Source organism: Nyctibius grandis, chromosome W, assembly GCF_013368605.1.
Source record: "Nyctibius grandis isolate bNycGra1 chromosome W, bNycGra1.pri, whole genome shotgun sequence".
NCBI classification, from domain to species: domain Eukaryota; kingdom Metazoa; phylum Chordata; class Aves; order Nyctibiiformes; family Nyctibiidae; genus Nyctibius; species Nyctibius grandis.
In genome coordinates this window covers 5,558,525-5,582,429 of record NC_090694.1, presented here as the reverse complement: position 1 = coordinate 5,582,429, position 23,905 = coordinate 5,558,525, and the positions used below count along the sequence as shown (strand labels likewise).

Below are 23,905 nucleotides of genomic sequence, written 5' to 3'. Positions count from 1 at the left end.
GGGTATCGAGTGCACCCTCAGTAAATTCGCAGACGATACTAAGTTGGGTGGGAGTGTTGATCTGCTTGAGGGTAGGAAGGCTCTGGAGAGGGAGCTGGACAGGTTAGATAGATGGGCTGAGACCAATGGTATGAAGTTCAACAAGGCCAAGTGCCGGGTCCAGACAAAAAGCTTTTACAACTCTGAAAAGTGCCTTAATGCAAGCACCGGCTTTAGGTTTACCAGATTATAGTAAACCTTTCAAATTATATTGTGATGAGCGAAAAGGAAATGCTAGAGGAGTTTTAGTCCAAACTTTAGGACCACATGAAAGACCAGTGGCATATTTTTCTGCTCAATTAGATCCAGTTATACAAGGAACACCATTTTGTATAAAATCAGTAGCTGCGGCAGCAGAAATGGTAGAAAAATGTAGATCAATAGTGCTGGGACATCCCCTAACCATATGCGTACCCCATGAAGTTGAAATATTATTGAAACAATATGCAGAAAAATCACTTTCACCGCAACGGGCACATAGATATGAACTGGTTTTACTTTTGGCTGACAACATCACACTTCAAAGATGCAATACTTTGAATCCAGCCACTTCAATACCTTTGCCGACTGAAGGGGAAAAAGATCAACATGACTGTACCCAGGTGTTAGCACTTTCCAGAAAGCCACGTAATGATCTTCAAGACCAACCCCTGAGTGACCCAGACATCAACCTTTTTACAGACAGCTCATCCTTTTACGAAGAAGGAAAAAGGTACACTGGCTTTGCAGTAACAACAGAAAAAACTGTGTTAAAAGCTAATCTTCTTCCTAGTGCTGTGGGGGCACAAGGTGCAGAAATCATAGTGCTCACTGAGGCTGCAAAGTTGGCAAGAGGTCTAAAAGCTAATATTTACACAGACTCGAAATACGCTTTTAGAGTTTGTCATGCTACAGTTACCCTGTGGAAAGAAAGAGGATTTTTTGACTTCAGCTGGAAAAACCATTGCACATGGAAAGGAGGTATGTGAACTTTTAGAAGCTATACAGTTACCTGCACAAATAGCAGTAATTTATATAAAAGCTCACACAAACCACCAAGATGCACTGTTGCGAGGAAATCGCTTGGCTGATCAAGCTGCGAAAGCTGCAGCCAAACAAATTCACCTTATTATGGCAGCTTTGTGTGTACCAGAGAAACTTGTCAGGCTTCCAAGTGCAGAAGAGATGTATGAGGCTCTTCCAGAGGAAGAAATGAAATTTTGGAGACGACTTAGAGCAGAACAACGGAATGGACAATGGACATTGGGCAACAAGCCTCTACTCCCAAAAAGGTATTTACTACCTTTTGTTCGGTGGTTCCATGAAAAATGCCATGGGGGACCCGAGGGACTTGCACTGAGAATTCAATGGCTGTGGGCTGCACCCGGAATCTACTCTGCAGTGAAAAGGATTACTGAAAGCTGTAAACTTTGCCGACAATATGCTACAACTAAGATTCGGCCACCTCAAGGTAAAAGACCGCTTGCGGTGTTTCCTTTTCAAAGATTACAAATTGATAATGCTGAAATGCCAAAAGCAATGGGGTATTCATACTTGTTAGTGATTGTAGATCAATCATCAGGATGGGTAGATGCAGAGAAAAGGACTCAGCACACGATCCAATGTGAATCAAGCATAAGCCGTTTATTACAAAAAAAAAGCCCCTTTTTATAACATATTTGCTTCCGTACATGCAGCCAGGCACTGTCCATGCAAAACCTAATTGGTCGCCCCGCTTCTGCCACACGCTGTCCACGCGCCCCCCTGCAACCTCCCATTGGTCAGTCCTTTCACCATCCCCCTGTGCTGTAACATGATCCTGCACGTGCCAAGTCCGGCACTGTTCACAGTGATGTTTACTGTCAAGTATGCAGAGGCTCTGTGGGAAGCACACAGGAGATTGGCCTGTGGCCTTGCTTGGAGAGCTTGTTGACTTCAGCTCTTGATTCTTTCTGTTAGCTGTAACAATATCCCCCAACAATTCCCCCTTTTTGTTTTAAAAAGATCATGGATACATCCGTATTTCCTTCATTCCCACCATTTTCTCAGGCATCATAGGATCAGCAGATCCCATAAGTTCTTGAACCATCCATACCTTTTTCACTGCTGATTCTATCATGCCTGAGACACACCACAACAAACAACATCCAAACAGCAATATCAAAAATATTACAAGGATAACACTCAAACCCATCTTGACTAATCCCAATAACCATCCCTTAATGCCCCAACCTGATAGAAGAGAATTCAACCATCCAAATCCATCTGATTCTTTCAGCTTGCTGACCCCATCTTTCAATGTTTGAATCGCCTTATATATAGACTCTGAGTGATCTGACAGATTCATGTAACACATTCCCTCAAAATCTTCACACCCGTGCCCATGTGCTAATACAAGAAAATCAATAGCAGCCCTATTTTGCAGTGTAGCGTGTCTAACTGAGTCTACATCTAACAGCAAATTACTTAAGGCCGCAGAAGTAGCATTGGTCTGTTTTGAAAGCCAGCATCCCAACTTATTCAAGGTACTTAATGCTCTAGCAGCAGCTGCTCCAGGCACTAGTAAAGAAGCTGCAAAAATTTTTAATGTAACCCAGACATTGGTTTTTGGTTGAGATGGTAGCCATGCTGTAAGGCTTACTATGAGAGTATATAGAAAAATAGCTATGTACAACCCTCCCATCTTCAAGTGACTGTCTCCTGATTCTGAGTTACTTCTTTTTCCTTTCCCACGGCGGGACGCACACACCTGGCTGGCATCCAACGAGGTCCTACATCTGTGGAAACACAAGCATAACCCCGTCCCCAGGTTAACAAATCATGTGGTCCCCTCCATTGCCCTGTTTGCAGGTCTTGAATGAGAACTTTTACACCAGGTTCCACCTGCGATCGTCCTTTCATTGACCCAAAATGCATTACAACAGGAGGATCAGTTTTATCAGTTCGAATTTGGAGAAAGTTCAATACATATACTGCTTTATCCAGTCTAGCTTCAGGTGTCTCACCACTCATTCCCCCTTTTTTGTTTTAAAAGCATGCGTTTCAGAGTCTGATGTGCTCACTCAATGATTGCTTGTCCCGTGGGAGAATGAGGGATTCCAGTAACATGAGTAACACCCCAAACCTGTAAGAAAGCTTGCACCTTAGCAGAACGATAGGCAGGCCCATTATCAGTTTTTATCTGTTTAGGGATGCCCGCAGTTGCAAAAGCTTTTCGCCAGTGTCGAATAACGTGACCAGCATTTTCGCCTGTTTGCGCTGTAGCTATAATCAAAGATGAAAAAGTGTCAATTGTTACATGAACATATTTTAACCTGCCAAATTCAGCAATGTGAGTTACATCTGTTTGCCAAATGTCCAAGGCCTGCAGTCCTCGAGGATTGGTTCCTTGTATATGAGTAGGTTGCGGCTGTTGCTGACAATCAGGACACATAGCCACAATATTCTGAGCATCACTGTGTGACAAATGAAATTGTCGTCGCAGTGCCCAATGTCCTTGATGAAAAAACTCATGTGACATACGTGCCTGCTGTTTAATGTCCGGCACTTGTACAGTCATTGCAGTAGAATTTGTGGGGTCAGAAACCAAAGAGTCCACTTGAGCATTGCCTTCTGCAATAAACCCAGGCAAATTAGTATGATTTCTTACATTTAGAACATAAAACAATGCAGTTCGGATTTTAATTTCTTGCCACAGAGCTCGCAGCAATTCAAAACCACACTGATTACGTGTATGCTCTATAACAGATCTATCCAATTGCTTTACAATGCCAGCTACATATGCTGAATCAGTAACCAAATTAAAGGGAATGGGAAAATTCTGAAATACTTCTAATACAGCTCGTAATTCTACCACCTGAGGTGAACCCTTTTGTTGTACTACCATAGATTCCCACTTGCCCTCAGAATGCCAGACAAGGCCCGCCTTGCCTGTTTTTCACATATCCATTCATAAAAATGGTAATTCCCTCCACAGGAGTGTCTGCGCACAACACTCTCGTGGCAATTGGAAGTTCCGCACTCAATTTTACAACAGGATGGGAGGGCAAGTGGTAAACAACCTGTCCCGAGAAATTCTCCATGGCTGTTTGCAAAGCAAAGCTATTGGCCATACACCACTCAAAGTATTGAGCTGCAATAGGAACGGTTAGTGATGCAGGATCTCTGGCCACAAGCTCCCGACATCGCATCCGTCCTTTGATGATAATCTGTGCCAATAGCTCTGCAATCATGGGGACAGTTTTCTTTGTTCTTGAAGGCAGAAACAACCATTCCAATATGTGTAACGGATCTGACCATTCTGAATTCCATTGACCAATTATTGCATACGGAATTTGCCTATCAAACAAAGTGACAATTTGTATTTCCTGATTCAAATCAATACGATGTACAAATTTGGAATGTAGCCTGCTTTCTACATCTGTAATCAGTTGCTGTACCTCTGAAGTAGTCTGTCGTGGTGCTGTTAAATTTGTGTCCCCTGCTAACAATTGGAATAGAGGCTGCAATTGTGAGGATGTAAGCCCCAAGTACGGGCGCAGCCAATTTATCGTCCCAGCAAGTTTCTGAACATCATTTAATGTCTGAATATTGACTTCTAGTTTTACTGGTTGAGGGATAATCTGTTTTTCTAACACCTTTAAAACTAAATAGAGCCATGGAGCTTTTCTCTGAACTTTCTCAGGTGCAATACAGAGTCCAAATGCATGAAGGCTACTTATGGTACATTTTTCCATTTCTTGCAATTTCTGATCTGTTGAAGCAGCCAATATCATCCATGTAATGATAACAATATTCCTGATTGATTGAATTGCTCTCTAATTGGACTAAGGGCCTGAGCTACAAACCATTGGCATATTGTAGGTGAATTTTTCATACCCTGAGGCAATACTTTCCAATGATACCTCTTTACAGGGCCACTGTTGTTTATTGCAGGTACAGTGAAAGCAAATTTTTCCTTATCTTGTGGTGCCAAAGGAATGGTGAAAAAACAGTCTTTTAGGTCTATAACCAAAATTCTCCATTCTGAGAGGAGCATGGTGGGAGAAGGTAACTCAGGTTGTAGCGCTCCCATAGTAGCCATTACCTTATTGACTGCTCTCAAATCTTGCAATAGTCTCCATTTTCCTGATTTCTTTTTAATTACAAAACCAGGAGTGTTCCAAGGACTTTGTGATTCTTCAATGTGTCCAACAGTGAGTTGTTCATGCACTAGAAGATGGAGGGCGTCAAGCTTTTCTTTTGTTAGGGGTCACTGATCTACCCACACCGGAGTGTCAGTGGTCCAGGTTAACGCCAATGTAGGCTGCTTGACGCCAAATAGTACAGTGACCCCCGTCAAAAATCCGTGGTGACACGAACACCCCATTGGGATAACACATCTCTCCCCCAGAGGGTAATTGGTGCAGATGTTACATATGGACGGACAGTAGCATGTTGCCCCTCAGGATTAGTGATTGTTACCACCTCGGTGGAAATCAGCCCCATTGCTGTCCCACCTATACCCATCACTCCCTGTGCGGACTCTAAGGGCCAAGACTTTGGCCAAGAAGGCAGTGCAACCACAGTGATATCTGCACCTGTGTCTAACATCCCATTCAAGGTAATAGATCGAGGAGTATTATTGTTTGACCGAATGGTGCAGGTTAAACTTGGTGTTTTCTTTGTAATGTTTTGTGTCCAATAGACAGCTGGAGGTCCCGTGGACCCAAACCCTTGTTCTTTCCTCTCAATCCTGAGAGTTTTTGCAACTGCACTCCAGAATGGTATCAATTGAGCAATACGTGTATTGTCAAGAATAGTCACAGGAGGTGTCGCTGTAGAGACCATTGCTGATATCCGTCCAGTGTAATCTGCATCAATTACCCCTACATGTACTACAAGTCCCAGAATCGTACTACTAGATCTACCTATCAAGAGAGCACTCAGCCCTTTCCCAATTGGTCCTTTTGCATTTAATGGTACTTTATGGACCGCCGTGTCTGTGATTGTTACTGACTCAGCGGTGGATACATCCATCCCTGCTGCCCCTGAGGTCTCCCCGTGGAGGGTGTTGATGAGCCCCGATTCCGAGGTCCCGTCTGAACCTTGGGTATTTGCGTCTGAGCGCGCCCTTTCGCGCTCCTCCATCCGTTTCCCGATTTTGCCCTACACTCCTTCGCCAAATGTCCAGATTTCCCGCAACGATAGCACTTCACCTGGGAGCGTGGCGCTGTACACTGCGCTTTAGTGTGTCCCTTCTTTCCACATCCAAAACATTGCATCTCCTGAGTCCTGATTGCAGCCATGACCTGAGCCTTATGTTCCACAGTACCTACTTTTGCACATGCCTTTATCATAGCATTCAAATCTGGTTCCCCAGGTAACGCCTCAATGATCTTTTGACAGTCAGCATTGGCATTATCCCTAGCTAGCTGCATTATCAATGCCTCTCACAGATCTGCGTCAAAAACTTGTTTCTCAACCGCCTCTTGTAATCTCTCGACAAAGGGTAAAAACAGCTCTTTTGGTCCTTGTCTCACAGTAGTATATCTGCGCACTAGAGATGCCAGTTGTGCAGTTTTTACAATTGCCTGCATACCCAACATCTTAATCTGCTCTAAAATAAGAGGATGCCATTGCGCCTGATGATTAGGATTAGCAAACTGACCCTCTCCCATTAAGACATCTACTCCATGACCATACCGAGGATCCTCTTGACTGTACCGTAAATTTACCAGCGCCTGAGCTTCACAAGCACTTCTCCAATTTGACATAAACACCATAAATTGCACAGGTTGAAAAATTATTCTCCCTAGTTGCTTAAAATCCCAAGGAGTCAAAGTCTCCATTGTCAACAGCCTTAACATTTGCATACTTGGAGGAGAATTTATACCATATTGAGCTACACTCTTTTGCAAATCTTGTACCACTTTCCATGAGAATGGAGCATGTGTGTGAGGCTCACCCGTGGCAGGATCATTAAAAATCACAGGATAAACAGAAGGACCAGTACTAAAAGACCCAGATTCACCTGCTGCACCTCCCATGCCTCCCAGTTTCTCTGCTACCTCCCACTCCTCCTCCTGAGCTACCGATGATTTTACAGCCTCCCAAAATTTCCCAGGATCCCGAGGGAACACAGTAATCCCAGGTAAACTAAGTAATTTATCTGGTGTGGGCTGAGGGGTTTTAATACTTAGCCGACTAAGTGCCTGAGACAGTTCTTCATCGTCAGCAGGTGGCGCAGAAGGAGAAGGATGTGCAGCTCCTTCAGTTATCGTCGGGGTTGCGCCACTGAAGGGTGGCAATCTCGGGTTCGCAGAGGGTGGTCGCTTTATGTGCTGGGGCTTCTGTACCACCCCTTCGTCATCCGATTCTGGGGTGCCCGTGATCAATAAGTCTTTATAATACTCAGCCACCGCGTGAGGAGTGGTAGGTATCGGCAACTTCACCTTAACTGACGGTGCACTTGTAGATTCTTCTGTCATTACCTTCTTTGATTTTTCTTCTCCTGGAATATTTGTCCTTTCATTCTTTGACGCAGGAGGAGGCACAGAAGTGCTGGGTACTAATACAGAAGGCTCCAAATCCTCCTTCTTTTCCTCTTTGTCTTGCTGTTGTTTTACTTTTTGTACAGTCTCTTTCATTACACGCCATGTCGTTAACAGTTCCACGGCAGCTTTATCTCCCTTTGTCACTGCCTCAAAAAGGGCAGATCCTAATCCTTCCCATACTGTTAAACTGAAGGCAGTAGTAGCAGATGCATCACATCCATGCTTTTTCCCCCAGAACAGCATTTTTCACAACGATGGGTCCGGGAGACTTACCCCCCGTTGTTTCAAGACAAGCTGCCACATAGACAAGACCATACTTTCTTCTTTAGTTATAGTACCCCCCATCGTGCCCCTGGTGGCTCACCGAATCCACGGTGTCTTCTACCAAGTTCCCGGGTAAGCAGCTCTGCCCGCTGCTGTTCCACCAGCAAAAACCTTCTTCCGAACGTGTCTCGCCGGCCGGACGATCACATTGGGGTCACCAATTGTGGAGAAAAGGACTCAGCACACGATCTAATGTGAATCAAGCATAAGCCGTTTATTACAAAAAAAAGCAGCCCCTTTTTATAACATATTTGCTTCCGTACATGCAGCCAGGCACTGTCCATGCAAAACCCGATTGGTCGTCCCGCTTCTGCCACACACTGTCCACGCGCCCCCCTGCAACCTCCCATTGGTCAGTCCTTTCACCATCCCCCTGTGCTGTAACATGATCCTGCAGGTGCCAAGTCCAGCACTGTTCACAGTGATGTTTACTGTCAAGTATGCAGAGGTTCCGTGGGAAGCACACAGGAGATTGGCCTGTGGCCTTGCTTGGAGAGCTTGTTGACTTCAGCTCTTGATTCTTTCCGTTAGCTGCAACATTATCCCCCAACAAGAAAACAACTTGCACCCCAGACTCTTTCACCAACCGTCCTAAGGCCTTAAAGTCTTTCTTCATCCCCCTCAGACTACGGGATGCAGCTTCTTCCCCACCTGTCTGGAAGATCAGTAGCAGGTAGTAGTCTGTCAACTGCACCAGGTTGGGGAGTTTCCTGGTGATATCCCTGATTCGGGCTCCAGGTAGGCTGCAGACCTCCCTGTGATGAGGGTCAGCTCTGCATATGGGGCCCTCAGTTCCCTTTAGGAGCGAGTCTCCAACAACTAAAACTCTTTTCCTCCTTGTGGAAGAGGTTGCTATATGCCTGACAGGTTTTTCTGACTGTGGTGAGACCTCTGACATAGGTTGCCTCTCCACCACATCCCCATTGGACTGGCTATATTCCACCAGGGCCTCATATCTATTTCTCAGAGGCACCTGTGGAGGCGAGGTAGGCAAGGAGGGCACTCGCCTTTTGCCATGGCCGTAAACTTGCCTCCACTCACTCCTTTCATTTAGGTTACTGTTTTCCACCTGAGAGGGGCAGAGTACAGGGGTCCCTCGATCCTGGGAGCTATCTGGCAGGTGCTCCCATTTTTGTTGCAGGGAGGGCAGAGCCTGGCTCCACCAGTCTATCTCCATTTCAGCCTCCCTAATGCTCCTAAGCCTTTCTACTTTGGCTTGAAGCCTTTCAACCTGGCCTTGCAGCTGTGCCGCTCAGCTGAGCGGATCATCTACCTGCTCACAGCGCACACAGCCCCCTGTTACCAGGGAGAAACTGTGGCATTCCCTGCAGCCTGCAACCTGCACAATTGCCTCCTTCCGTGGGAGCTCTGTCTGGGTTCCCACATCCATTTTGGTCTTCTTCCACCGGGTGGAGACCGTTGTTCTTTCACTGAGCTGGTAAATACCTCCTGGTGACACCCTTGGTTCACAGCTCCTTGGCACCTTCCTCGCCTGCCCTGCTCGTGCGAACTGCCCCGTTCGAACTGCCCCGTCACGCCCCTGTTTACCGCTCCGGGTCTCTTAGAGCAATCCCACTCACCTTGTGCACTGGGAGAGAATCAGCCCCCCCCCGGACACACACAATCACTGTTTGCTTGCCCTGTACCCTGTGGGCAAGGACTAGTCGCTGCCCTCCCGGAGGCTTCTTATCACCTGGTCAACGGTGGGTGGTGCTACGCCCCCTCCTCTCCTGATTCGCTGCTGGGAACATCCGGGTCCAGAAGGGACTCGGGGCTGCTGCTCGGGTGGCCCTGAGTATGGAAACCGCCCGGTACAGCCCGATCTCACCCTTGCCCCGGACTCACCTCAGTCGCTGTCGCCGCTGCCGCCGCTGCCGCCACTGCTGTGTCGTTCCTACCACACAACAGGATCCATCAGTAAACAGACCATAGTACCTTTCACCTTCTGATAACTCTCATTTTGGGGCCTCTTGGGCACAAGTCACCTCCTTGGGCAATGCTCTGAAATCTCTGCCTTCTGGCCAGTCCATGATCTCTTCCAGGATTCCTGGGTGGTTGGGGTTTCCCATTGGAGTCTGTTGCGTTATCAACACTACCTACTTACTCCATTTAGTGTTGGTTGCATGATGTGTAGAGAGGACTCTTCCTTTGAACGGCTATCTTGCCTTCACCCTTGACAGGAGCTGCCTCCAGAGACTGGATTGCTACCTCTTTCCCAATTCCTCTGTCAATTCCCCAGTCCCTAGCGAGGGATCCTAGCTGCTGGACTTCCTTACCTTCTAATTCCGAACTGTTGGCCCTACTATCCCAGCATCGGAGCAGCCAGGCAGCAATCTGCTCATGTGGTTGGAAGCTGTAATCTTTCCGCATATCTTGAAGTTCATCCAGGGTTAGGGACCAGGTATGTTCTGCCTCTTGGGTGATTTCTCTCACTTCTTCCTGTTTCTTTGCCAAAGGACCAGGCCCCAGTACAGTGCTAGGAGTTTCTGGGTTTCATTGGGGTAGGCAAGGCACCCTTCTGTCAGGTGGCACATCAATTTACCAGGATTACTTGCCTGTTCAGGTGTAAAATCCCACGCTATGGGAGGTGATAACCACCCTAGGCGCCTGCCCAAATCCTTCCACACACCCTGCCACCCAGGGACCAGCCACTTAAGGACATGTTTCAGTATCATCTCACCAACAAGTTGTCTCCTTTTACGCCAAGATGAAACCAGATTCCATAAACCCAACAATAAGCCAACAGTGTTAGATAGAAGGATCAAACAGCTTATACAAGGATGTGCAAGAACCTTGGGAGCCTGTGTGTCCTGGTTTGGCCTAAAACAGACCAATTTTCCTTTCAGTGATTTTTACTTTCAGCTAAGTCTCTTCAAAGTAACTGCGCTTTCTGAAACTAACTGCATGTTTTGCAGACAGTGTCTGTTTCTAGGACTGATAATGCTCGAAGTTGATAGTTATTACTAAGGTAACGTTAGGAATGGTATGCAGGAAGGCTCTTGCTTAGACTTATTCCTAGAGAAACCAAGGTCACTGCTAAATTCCTCACTAATTACAAGTGAAGAGCTGTAGAAGGGTCGCACCTGTGAGGAAGAGCGGACAGGACAGGTGACCCAAAATTGTCATGTAAACCCGATACAGATGCCCATGATGTGGGTCCAGGGCCCATTCAGGGGACAGGGCCCCATGTATACACAGCTGGCCACACAGAGAAACACAGACACACACACACAGAGCACTCACATGAATACAAACAGCACCAATAGCCTTATCCTGTTCCCCTTCCGGTAGCTCAAGATGAAAGTCCACTAGTGCAAATAAATATACATATATGTACAATGTGGATCCCTCCAGCAGCTGGGTTTAGACACTCAGTTTGCCCAGTAGCTGGTCCTTGGATCTCCTGGTCTCCCCAGTTGCTGGCATCTGGACATAGGAGCCCCTGAGTCTTGCAGCCCTACTCCAGTTGCTGGTACAGACCACCTCACTCATGCAAACACACACAGAGCTGTCTGGGACTCCTCTGGTCCCCCAGGAGCCAATCCCCCATTGTCTTGTTCTTAGAGACTTACACACCTGGCTCCCAGACCATTTCACCTACTCATTGGCTAGTCTACCTTGATATTTGCTAGTGATCACATGCTCACTTGCACACCTGCACTCTCTCCAGTCACTGGCACCATGGACAAATGCCCCATTTGCAGCCATGGCACGGGTGGTCCAGGGCTCCAGCCCTAGCTCGGGCCTCCCTGGGCTCTAGCCCCAGCTTAGGCAGCTCTGGAGCCCATATCTGCCTGAGTGGGGCTGAAGCCAAGAGAAGCACAAGCCAGGGCTAGAAAAGAGGTCTCTTCAATCTGGGGCTAGAGGCCAGACCTGCCTGAGCCAAGGCTGGAGTCAAGAGAGGCACCAGCATGGACTGGAGCCCAGAGCATCTCGAACTGGGGCAGGAGCCCAAAGCCACTTCAGCCAGGGCTGTATCCCAGAGCTGCCTGAGCAGGGAAGGAGTCCAGAGCTACCAAAGCTGGGGCTGGAGCCCAGAGCTGGGGCCAGAGGTGCTCAAGCTGGGTTTGGAGCCCAGAGATGCCCAAGCAGGGGCAGGATCCCAGAGCTGCTTGAGCAGGGTCTTGAGTCCAGATCCACCTGAACCGGGACTGAAGTTCAGAGATGCCTAAGTGGGGGCAAATAAGCAGCCCCCCAAGCAGGGGCTGGAGCCCAGAGCCACCCGAAGCAGGGCTGGATCTCAGAGTGGCTCAAGCAAGGGCTAAAGCCCAGAACTGCCCAAGCTGGGGCTTGAGCCCAGAGCTCCCCAATTGAAGCTGGATGCCAGAGCAGCCCAAGCAGTGGCTGGAGTCCAGAGCTGTTTGAGCCAGGGCTGGAGCCCATATCCACCTGAGTGGGAGAAGATAAACAGCCACTCAAGTGGGTGCTGGAGCCCAGAGCTTACCAAGATAGTGCAGGAGTCAAGAACCATCTGAAACTGGGGCTTAAGGCCAGAGCTGCCCTAGGGGAGACTGTAGCCAAGAGGTTCCCGAGCAGGGGCAGGAGCTCAGAGGTGCCAGAGTCAGGTTTAGAGCCCAGAGACTTCTGATTGGAGGCTAAAGTCCAGAGCCACTTGAGCAGGGAAGGAGTCCAGGGCCACCCAAGCTGGGGCTGGAGCATAAAGCCACCCAAGCAGGAGTACAGTCCAAAGCCACCTGAGACAGGGCTGGAGCCCAGAGACTTCCAAGCAGGGGCTGGAGCACAGAACTGCCCAGGATGGGGCAGGAGCACAGAGCCACCCGAACAGTGGCTTGAATCTAGATCCACCTGAACTGGGGCTGGAGCCCAGAGATGCCTGAGCAAGGGCAGATAAGCAGCCTCCTGAGCAGGGGTTGGAGCCCAGAGCCACCCAAGTGGGGTCTGGATCCCTGAGCCACCAAAGTGGGGGCTTGCACCCAGAGCCACCCAAGAGGAGCTGGATGCCAAAGCAGCTGAGCAGTGACTGGAGCCCAGAGCTGCCCAAGCCAGAGCAGGAGTCTAGAGCTAACTGAGCTGGTACAGGAGACAATAGCCACCTGAAATGGGGCTGGATGCCAGAGCTGCCTGAGCAGCAAGATGAGTCCAGAGCCACCCAAGCCCAGGGCTGGAGCACAGAGCTATTCAAGGTGGCATCAACACCAGAGGCACCTGTGCTGCAGCTGGAGCCTACAGGTGCACAAGCTGGGGCAGGAGCTCAGAGCTGTCCAAGTGGGAGCAGATAAACAGCTGCTAGGCAGGTGCTGGAGCCCAGAGCTGCCCAAGATGGAGTTAATGCCAGAGTTGTCCAAGTTAGGGCAGAAGCCCAGTTGCCTGAGCAGCTGATGGAAAAAAGAGCCTCCTGAGCTGGGGCTGGAGCCCAGAGACACTCAAGATGGAACTGATGCCAGTGGTGCCTGTACCATGGCTGGAGCCCAGAGGTGCCCAAGCAGGGCAGGAGCCCAGAGCCACCCAAGCAGGGGCTGGAACCCAGAGCAGCCCAAGATGGAGCTGATGCCAGAGCCATCCCAGTCAGGGCTGTGCTGTGGCTCAAGCCCACACCTGCACTGTGGCTCAAGCCAGAGAAACCTGAGCGGGGGCTGGATGTCGTTGCAGCCTGAGCTGGGGCTGAAGCCCAGAGCTACCTGAGCCAGGGCTGTAGTGCAGAGCTGCCTGAGTGGGGGCTGAGCCCAGAGCTGCCTGAGCAGGTCTGGAGGCCATGTCTGCATGAGTAGGTGCTGGAGCCCACAGCCGCCTGAGCCAAGGTTGGAACCCACAGCTGCCCAAGACAGGGCTGGAGTTGAGGTCTGCCTGAGCCTGGGCTGGAGGCCAGAGTTGCCTGAGCCAGGGCTGGAGGACAGAACTGAGGCTGGGAGCCACAGGTGCCCAAGCCAGGGCTGGAGCCCAGACCTGCCTGAGCCAAGGTGTGAACCCACAGCCACCCCTACAAGACCAGAGGAAAGTCACTGGAGTGTGGGATGAGCCCAGCACAACCCAAGTGAGTGCTGGGGCCCAGAGCTGTCCAAGACAGGGCTAGAGCCCAAATCTGACTAAGACGGGGTTGGAACACAGAGACACCCAAGCTGGGGCTGGAGCCAAGGTCTACCTGAGCCAGGGTTGGAGCCAAGAGCTACCTATGCGAGGGCAGAGAAAAGCATTTCCTGAGCATGGTATGAGCCCAGAGCAGCCTCAGCTGGGGCTGGAGACCAGAGCCACCCGAGGGGTTCTGTATCACAAATCTGCCCGAGCCAGGGCTGGAGCCCAAATCTACCCAAGTCAGGGCTGCAGCCAAGAGCTGCCTAAGCCAAGGTCTGCCCAAGCAAAGGCTGGAGGCCTGAGCAAGGGCAGAGGAAAAAGCTGCCTAAGCAGGGCTGGAGCCCAGAGAGGCCTGATCCAGGGCTGGAGATCATAGCCACCCAAACTGGTTCTGGAGTCCAGAACTGCTCCAGCTGGGGCAGAAAAAAAGAGCTGCCCAAGCCTGGAAAGAGGAAAGAGCCACCAGAGCCACGGCCAGTGCCCAGAGCAGGCTGAGTGGGAGATGGAGCCCAGACATGCCCCAGCTGGGGCTGAAGACCAGAGCCACAAGAGAGGGACTGGATCACAAAACCACCCATGCTGCAGCATGTGACTGTGGGAATCTGTCCCCTTCCTTTTGAGCATTGTCTCAGAAATCGTAAACCACGTGCTCGGGCGACATCTTATGGCGGCTGCCTGGAATGCCTGAGTCTGGCAACGTAAGATGGCGCAATAAGCTAGGCGCCCGCCCTCCACCCGCCTCCGGATGCGTGTCTCCGGTGACAGCCTGGCAAGGGGCCAATCCTACGGCGCAGGAACCGGACGTGTCCCGCCTTCGGACCTGTGATTGGTGCAAACTGTTGACTGACAGCTCCCAGTCACATGACTCTGCCGAAAAACTCTATAAAAGAGACTGGATCGCTCGAACACGCGGGACCCTCACCGCCATCTTCCAAGTAGGAAGGAAGTATTTCCCGCGGGACGCCGCTGGATCTCAGGGTGGTGAATATTTTCTTTTTCTTTCTCTTTCAACTGTTTTCTCTGTTTCTTTCTTTCTTTTTACCTCTCTCTCTCTCTTTTCCTTGAATATTGAGTTGCCTCAGTGTTGGACCTAATAAAGTCAGAGCCAAGTTTGTTGATACCGTGCCTCGGTTGTGCTTTGTCCGAACTCAAGGATCACGAATCTTTAATATTTCGGGTCAGGATTTTTTGGGGGTGCTTTACCTACAGGCAGGTTAAGCATACCGGGTGTTCGCATTGAACCAGGCACGCCGCACGTGGGCTGCACTGGAATTACTAATTAGGCGTGTCTCTCTCTCTCTCCCTCTCTCTCTCGGGGAGCAGGGGAGGCGGACGGGGATTGTCTGCATTTTATTTCTAGATTTGCTCCTTTTTGACTAATTAGGCGGGTCTCTCTCTCTCTCTCTCCCTCTCTCTCTCTCGGGGGGGGGGGGGGGGGCGGACGGGGGGGACTGTCTGCATTTTATTTCTAAATTTGCTTTGGAGGCGGACCCTAAATCCGGAACCCGACATTTATAAATTGGCGTAGTCGGCAGGATACTTGAGTTTTCGGAAGGTATCAATAACTTAGAGAGAATGGGTGCAATTCTGAGTGCATTTGATGTAACGCAAGAGCAGGAGTTGGAGGACTCGGCACAGACGCCGCAGACAAAAGAGCTTTTGGTGCGGTTGTTGCAAGATCGGTTGGTAACTTTAGAGGAAAGAAACTGTGAATTGGAGGAAAGGGTTAAAACTCTGCAGGATGAAGTAGAGAATGAGCGGGAGAATGTAAGGTGTTTGCAGGACGCTTTTGTGGAGAACTTACGTGCTTGTGACTGCAGAGGGCGACGGAGTCGTGCACAGGCAGCTGATGCAGCCCCGTCCCCTGGTGAGGATCACAAAGGGGATGGTTTGTACCGCAAGGGGGAACCAGAGGAAACGAGGACACGATGTGATTTACCGCAGGGTCCTACGCAACCCCTTCGACCGCTGGTTAAGGTCGAATATGCTTATGAGGATAGTGAGGACCATAATCCTAAAATGGTTACTAAGGAGGTGCCGTACACAGCAACTGAATTGGCTAAGTTGAAAAGGGATTTTTTCACGCAGTTCAAAGGAGTCTGAGACAGAGTATGTGTGGAGAGTGTCGTTAACTGGTGGTGATCAGATTCTGTTGAGTGAAAGAGAAGCTGAGGGATATTGGGGACCTGGAGTGTTTTTGACTACTGGTGATAATAGAGCCCCTTGGTCTCTCACTCAGCGAGCAGCTTATTGGGCTGGAGGTTTGAATCCCTTGGAAAGGGGAGATCCTCTTGCGCTTACAGGCTCGGTGGATCAGCTTGTGGAGAATGTGCACAAGGCGGCTTGTTTGCAAATGATGTATGATCGGGAATTGAAGCTTAGGCAGGAATCCCCAATGATGATACCGGTAGATCCTGAGAGGATGACTCCCCTGGTTAGAGGTTTGCCTGATTCATTGAAACCCTTAGGAATTCAATTGCAAGGTACTATCAGAAATACCCCTCAGAGTGATCGGGTGACAGCTGCTTTAACTGGAGTTTTAACCCCGGATCGCCGTACCCCAGGACAAAAGGTGTGGACGTGGGGGGAAGTAGCTCAAGAATTGATTAACTATGGGCGAAAATATGGTCCCGTGAAATCGGAATCTAAAACTGTGAGGCGTGCGGAGGCGAAATTTCCTCCAGCGAGGCCCTCTCCCCCGAACCCGGTGAATTCAAAGAAAGATACTATATCTCACAGGAAAGCATTGTGGTTGATAGGAAAACATAAGGGAATACCCCTGAAGTGTATGAATGGGCTTAATACAGAACAGTTGGAGAAAATGGTACTAGGGTGGTCAGAGAGAGGCACAAAAGTAATTACCACTGATGAGGGATGGGTGATTAAACCACCAGAAAAACTACCAGCTAGTGTCCCTGGGGGAAGGTGCGAGATTCCCTCTGCCCCACCTTGGGTGGAGCAGGAGGTAGTTTTTAAATCTTCACCCAGAAGGGAGGAAAACTAGTTCCTTCGCCCATCTCTCGTGAGCGGATGGGTGAAGGGTGGATGCACATTAGACAGCTCACCCTCACCCCTCGAGGTGATTTGATTTCATATTGTGTGGTGGGACCTAAACAAATACCTATTCCTTTTGTAGTGGACACTGGTGCTCAAATCTCTGCTATACAGGAGGATGATGCCCATCGACGTGGACTAAAACCTTCAAAAAAATCCCTGATGGTGTCAGATGCATTCGGGAATGTTAAGGCACAGACGTTAGTGCGAACCTCTCTCAGACTCCCTGGGGAAGACACACCGATTACTGTAGAAATGGTAATGGGAGAATTCCCTTCAAATCTATTGGGAATGGATGTCTTAAAGGGCCGTAAGTGGACAGACAATAAGGGAGGTAACTGGATATTTGGAGTTGCCAAACTAAATTTGAGACTCCTGATTCCAGCCCCTCCCCTTCCCCCATCTACAGTGACTAATGTGAAACCATATTCTCTACCCCTGGGAGCCAGAGAGGGCATAGCCCTTGTTTTGACAGAATTGCGGGAACAAGGAATTATAGTTCCCACGCACTCGCCTTACAACTCTCCGGTATGGCCAGTACGAAAACCAAATGGAAAATGGCGACTGACGATTGATTATCGTCGATTGAATGCCAACACAGGACCCCTAACTGCTGCTGTGCCTAACATTGCTGAACTCATTAGTACCATTCAGGAGCAAGCCCACCCTATTTTGGCAACTATTGATGTTAAAGATATGTTTTTCATGGTTCCTCTCCAACCAGAGGATCAGGCTCGCTTTGCCTTCACTTGGGAAGGACAGCAATATACATTTACAAGGTTACCCCAAGGGTTTAAACACTCCCCAACTCTGGCACATCATGCCCTGGCCAGGGAGTTGGAACAAATCCCTCTGGAAGAGAATGTCAAAACTTATCAATACATTGATGATGTGCTAATAGGGGGAGACCAAATTGAATCTGTGGGCAGGATGCAATCAGCAATTATCACGCACCTGGAAGGGTTGGGATTGCAAGTCCCACCTGAGAAGGTTCAATTACCTGCAAATGAAGTTAAATTTCTGGGAATCTGGTGGAAAGGAGGAACCATGTGCATTCCAGATGATACTCTGCTAGCCTTAGACCAGGTAAAATTACCTACCTCGAAACGAGAACTGCAGCAAGCACTAGGAACCTTGGTATTTTGGCGAAAACATATCCCTGATTTTTCCATAATAGCTAGGCCGTTGCATAATTTGTTACGAAAAGGTGTCTCTTGGGAGTGGACCCCTGTCCATGAGGAAGCTTTACAACTACTGATATTTGAGGCTTCTAGTCACCAAGCCTTAGGTCCAATTCATCCTACTGATCCCATCCAAATTGAATGGGGGTTTGCTGAATCTGGACTATCACTTCACTTCTGGCAAAAGGGACCAGAGGGACCCCCGAGACCTGTTGGCTTTTATTCTCGTAGTTTTAAAGACGCAGAGAAATGTTACACAGTATGGGAAAAGGGATTATTTGTGGTAAGCTTAGCGCTACGAGAGGCCGAGCGCACCATTCGCCAGCAACCAATCCTTCTCAGAGGCCCCTTTAAGGTAATAAAACCAATTTTAGCAGGGACCCCACCCCCTGACGGGGTGGCACAACGAGCATCTGTGCGGAAATGGTATGCACAAATTGAACATTATTGTGGCATCTTTAATGTAACAGAAGGCACACCTAAAAAATTAGCTATACAGGAGGAATTCTCTCCAAGTCGTGAGAATAACCTCCCACCTCCTGTCATACAAGTAGCGCCTCCTTTTTCCAAACAATTACTGAATGCCTGGTTTACTGATGCCTCAGCCAAACGTGAGGGAAAAGTGTGGAAGTATCGAGCCGCTGCCTTACAAGCCCAGACTGATGAGAAAAACATAACAGAAGGTGAAGGTAGTGCACAAGTGGGTGAATTAGTTGCTGTTTGGAGTGTTTTCCAACATGAGGCTCAATCTTCCTCTCCTGTCTATATCTATACTGATTCTTTTGCTGTCTTCAAGGGATGCACCGAGTGGCTTCCTTTCTGGGAGAAAAATGGGTGGGAAGTCAACCGGATACCGGTATGGCAAAAGGAAAAGTGGCAGGACATTTTAAGAATTGCCACACAAGGGAATTTTGCCATAGCCTGGGTGGCCTCTCACCAAAACAGTGACGATCTAACTAGCCAATTGAACAATAAAGTGGACGAATTGTCTCGTCTGGCTCCCTTACAAAATGAATCAGTAACAGAAAATTGGGAGAGACTATTGGAGTGGCTACATGTCAAACGAGGACACACAGGAGCCAAAGACCTTTACTGCGAAGCACAGGCTCGAGGCTGGCCTATCACAAGGGAGAACTGTCAAACATGTATTTCCGGGTGCAGCTTATGCCGCCACCGACTCGACAGACATCCCCTAGACAGCCCTCCCCTACACATTAAAAGCGGAAAAGGACTGTGGGAAACCTGGCAAGTAGATTATATTGGACCTTTCCGCAAATCAGAAGGAAAGCAATATGTGTTAGTGGGAGTGGAAGTAGTATCAGGACTGGTACAGGCAGAAGCGTTTGCCCGAGCCACTGGGGCAAACACCATCCAAGCCTTAAAAGGATGGTTTAGTTCTTTCCCATAACCTCAATCGATTCAATCGGATAATGGCTCACATTTTTCAGCAAAGATGGTTCAGGACTGGGCCACTGAAGAGGGAATCAAATGGACTTTCCACACTCCCTACTACCCCCAAGCAAATGGGATAGTGGAAAGGACCAATGGCTTACTAAAGCGATTCCTAAAACCGCATGACCCAGGATGGGCAAACCGGTTATGGGATGCTCTCACTTTGGCGAACAACCGGTGGGGAAAATTTGGCAGTCCGAAAATTACAGCTTTTTATCCGGAGCCCCCGACAATTATACCTGCCCCCAAGGGTCCAGATCACCCCAAAAATTCAGCTTATCATCCAGGACAACCAGTACTGGTAAAACTCCCTACTGTGGGAGAAGTTCCACTGGTACTTGTTGCTCCGTTCAATGAATATGCATGGAAAGCAAAAGATGCCCTGGGAAAGGAGCATAAAATTAATACGATGGATTGTTCCATCATTTTAACTAAAACCTCATCCGGTCCTTTCACTAATAGGACCGAGAAGTTTCTTTTTCTGTTCCTTTGCAGGTCGGAAGATAGAAGTTCAGAGAAGCAGAAGAAGAAAGCAACTTTTAATGGAAGTTTTGATTGAATGTATAGTTTTAAATTGTATAGCCTTAATAATTTTTGCAATGTGCCTTTGTCACTATTGACAAATTGTTTTGGGCAGTTGTATGTTGTCTCGCCTATACTGTTCAAAGCCTACCCGGCGAGAACCTTGCTTCCTTGTTCTCAGGTTTAACATGGGGAAAATGAGTTCTTGTTGTTGGGAAAATTGGTTACTCAAGCTTTTAAGCTTATTAATTGCTGGGTGTGTGGCGGACCATTTGGTCTGAAAAGTTGATTGTGGATCTCCATTTCTCTTGCTCATGAGTGGATTGTGAAAAGAATCACCCTCATCTTGGCCTATGCAACACCCTGCTCCTGGTCACTATTGTATTAGTTACACCCAAAAGGGAGGGTGCTACCATCAGTCCCTGGTGGGAGAAGATTTTCTGGTCCCCCACTGATTACACTCACTTTGGGGAAATATTAGGTACAAATTGTGTTTGGAAACAATGAGCAGGAGCATGGTAATGCAAATGGGGATGGAATTAAATTAATTGCATTAACTGTGGTGTGACAGGGAACCCCTTTGGCCTGGGAACCATCTGAGTCAAAGGACTACCGCCCTGCCAGATCATGGCCAAGTCCTTTGCAAATGGCATGCAAACCCTGAAAGATCGTTATTGGTTTTGCGGGCACCATGCATTCAAAATACTACCAAAAAATTGGACTGGGGTATGGTATATTGGGATGATATGCTTCATACTTCTAAAAATTGGCAGCTAAGAACTGGGAATCAAATTATATGATCCCCAATGAATTATTGAGTATTATGGACCCGCAACCTGAAACACCAATGAACCAATCAGCGGTGCTCGAGAGCCAATCAAGATTGGCTGGTTCTCGATTACCTGCTAACAGAAGAAGGAGTTTGTGCCAAAGTTAAATGACTGTAATTGTTTCCTGAAAATTGATGATAATGGAAATGTGTTTACACTGTATAACTTTTTCTCATTTTGTTTACATGTTATAGTTGCACTATAACTTTATCAAAAGCTATTTATCATTATTGATGATATTGTTGTTGTTAGACTTCTGTAAAGAAGAAGTGACTCATTCTGTTTATTAGAATGATACCAATCACAAGTCATTGGACTTATCTTTATTTCCTTGTATGCTTTACTCTTCCCTTGTCTTTCTTCAAAACCTATTATCTTTTTCTATCCTTACCTTTCTACATTTCCTTGTCTCTTCCCTTTTCCTTCTTTTAACCTGTTATCTTTTTCTGTCCTAACTTTTCTACACCCTCTGGAATCGAACTTTTCTACACCCCCTGGAATCGAACTACTGACTATATGTTGATGATTTCTGAGCCACGGGGTGGTGTGGGAATCTGTCCCCTTCCTTTTGAGCATTGTCTCAGAAATCGTAAACCACGTGCTCGGGCGACATCTTATGGCGGCTGCCTGGAATGCCTGAGCCTGGCAACGTAAGATGGCGCAATAAGCTAGGCGCCCGCCCTCCACCCGCCTCCGGATGCGTGTCTCCGGTGACAGCCTGGCAAGGGGCCAATCCTACGGCGCAGGAACCGGACATGTCCCGCCTTCGGACCTGTGATTGGTGCAAACTGTTGACTGACGGCTCCCAGTCACATGACTCTGCCGAAAAACTCTATAAAAGAGGCTGGATCACTTCAACACGTGGGACCCTCACCGCCATCTTCCAAGTAGGGAGGAAGTATTTCCCGCGGGACGCCGCTGGATCTCAGGGTGGTGAATATTTTCTTTTTCTTTCTCTTTCAACTGTTTTCTCTGTTTCTTTCTTTCTTTTTACCTCTCTCTCTCTCTTTTCCTTGAATATTGAGTTGCCTCAGTGTTGGACCTAATAAAGTCAGAGCCAAGTTTGTTGATACCGTGCCTCGGTTGTGCTTTGTCCGAACTCAAGGATCACGAATCTTTAATATTTCGGGTCAGGATTTTTTGGGGGTGCTTTACCTACAGGCAGGTTAAGCATACCGGGTGTTCGCATTGAACCAGGCACGCCGCACGTGGGCTGCACTGGAATTACTAATTAGGCGTGTCTCTCTCTCTCTCCCTCTCTCTCTCGGGGAGCAGGGGAGGCGGACGGGGATTGTCTGCATTTTATTTCTAGATTTGCTCCTTTTTGACTAATTAGGCGGGTCTCTCTCTCTCTCCCTCTCTCTCTCTCGGGGGGGGGGCGGATGGGGGGGACTGTCTGCATTTTATTTCTAAATTTGCTTTGGAGGCGGACCTTAAATCTGGAACCCGACAGTGACCAGAGCAGCCCAAGCCAGAGCTGGAACCCAGAGAGGCCAGGGCATGGGACTAGACCGTCCTGAGAGAGACTGGAGCCCATAGTGGCCCAAGACAGGGATGGAGCCCAGAGCCACATAAGCTGGGGCTAAAGCCAAGGTCTGCCTGAGCTGGAGCTGGAGGTCAGAGACTCCCGAGCTGGGGCTGGAAGCCAGAGTGGCATGAGACTGGTAGGAGACCAGAGCCTCCTAAGCTGGGGCTGGAGCCCAGGTCTGCCCAAGACAGGGCTGGAGCCCAGAGCTGCCCCAGCTGAGGCTGGAGGGCAGAGCCACCCGAGCTAGGGTGGGAGCTGAGGTTTGCCCAAGCAAGGGCTAGAGCCAAGAGCTGCTTGAGTGAGCACAGAGGAAAGCACTGCCTGAGCATGGCATGTGCTCAGAAGTGCCCCAGCTGGGGCTGGAGACCAGAGGCACCTGAGAGAGGCTGGATCACAAATCTGGCCAAGCCAGGGCTGGATCACAAATCTGGCCAAGCCAGGGCTGGAACCCAAATCTGCCTGAGTGGGGGCTGGAGGCCAGAGCTGCCCAAGTCTTGGTGGGAGCTCAGAGTTGTCTGAGCCAGGGTTGGAAGCCAGAGTCAGGGATGGGGCTCACAGGTGGCCAAGCCAGGGCCGTAGCCCAGAGCCACCCGAACCAGGGCTGGAGCACAGAGTAGTCATGCTTTGTCTTGTAACCAGAGTTGCCCGAGCTGGGACTGGAACCCAGAGAGGCCTGAGACAGGGATGGAGCCCAGAGCTGCATGAGCTGAGGCTAGAGCCAAGGTCTGCCCCAGTCAGGGCAGACAAAAGAGCCCTCTGAGCTGGGCTTGTAGGCCAGAGCTGCTGGAGCCAGGGCTAGAGCCTAGGCCCCCCTGAGTGGTGTAAGAGCCCCAAGCTGCCCATGCTGTGGCTTGTGACCAGAGCAGCCCGAGCTGGGGCTGGAACCCAGAGTGGCCCAAGCCAGAGCATGAGCCCAAGCATGCCTAGTGCCCATAGTGACCGGCGACAGGGATGGAGCCCAGAGCTGCATGAGCTGTCATAAGACTGGTTCTCTAGACCCATTCACCAGTTTTGTTGCCCTTCTTTGGACTCTCTCCAGCAACTCAATGTCTTTCTTGTAGTGAGGGGCCCAAAACTGAACACAGTATTCGAGGTGCGGCCTCACCAGCGCCGAGTACAGGGGGACGATCACTTCCCTAGCCCTGCTGGCCACACTAATTCTGATACAAACCAGGATGCTGTTGGCCACCTTGGCCACCTGGGCACACTGCTGGTTCATATGCAGCCAGCTATCGATCAACACCCCCAGGTTCTTTTCTGCCAGGCAGCTTTCCAGCTACTCTTCCCCAAGCCTGTAGTGTTGCATGGAGTTGTTGTGACCCAAGTGCAGGACCTGACACTTAGCCTTGTTGAACCTCATACAGTTGGCCTCAGCCCATCAATCCAACCTGTCGAGATCCCTCTGCAGAGCCTTCCTACCCTCAAGCAGAT

The 23,905-nt window shown here is 49.1% G+C and overlaps 1 protein-coding gene across 1 annotated transcript in view; it reads left to right on the top strand.

Annotated features, from left to right (window-relative positions):
- The first annotated feature begins 1,274 nt into the window (after positions 1-1,274).
- The window catches only part of LOC137675655 (uncharacterized), a 37,971-nt gene continuing 15,340 nt past the window's right edge, over positions 1,275-23,905 (top strand). The window contains 3 exon segments of the mRNA XM_068421835.1: positions 1,275-1,310; positions 15,852-15,983; positions 15,985-16,761. Coding sequence (XP_068277936.1) covers positions 1,275-1,310; positions 15,852-15,983; positions 15,985-16,761 — 945 coding nt within the window.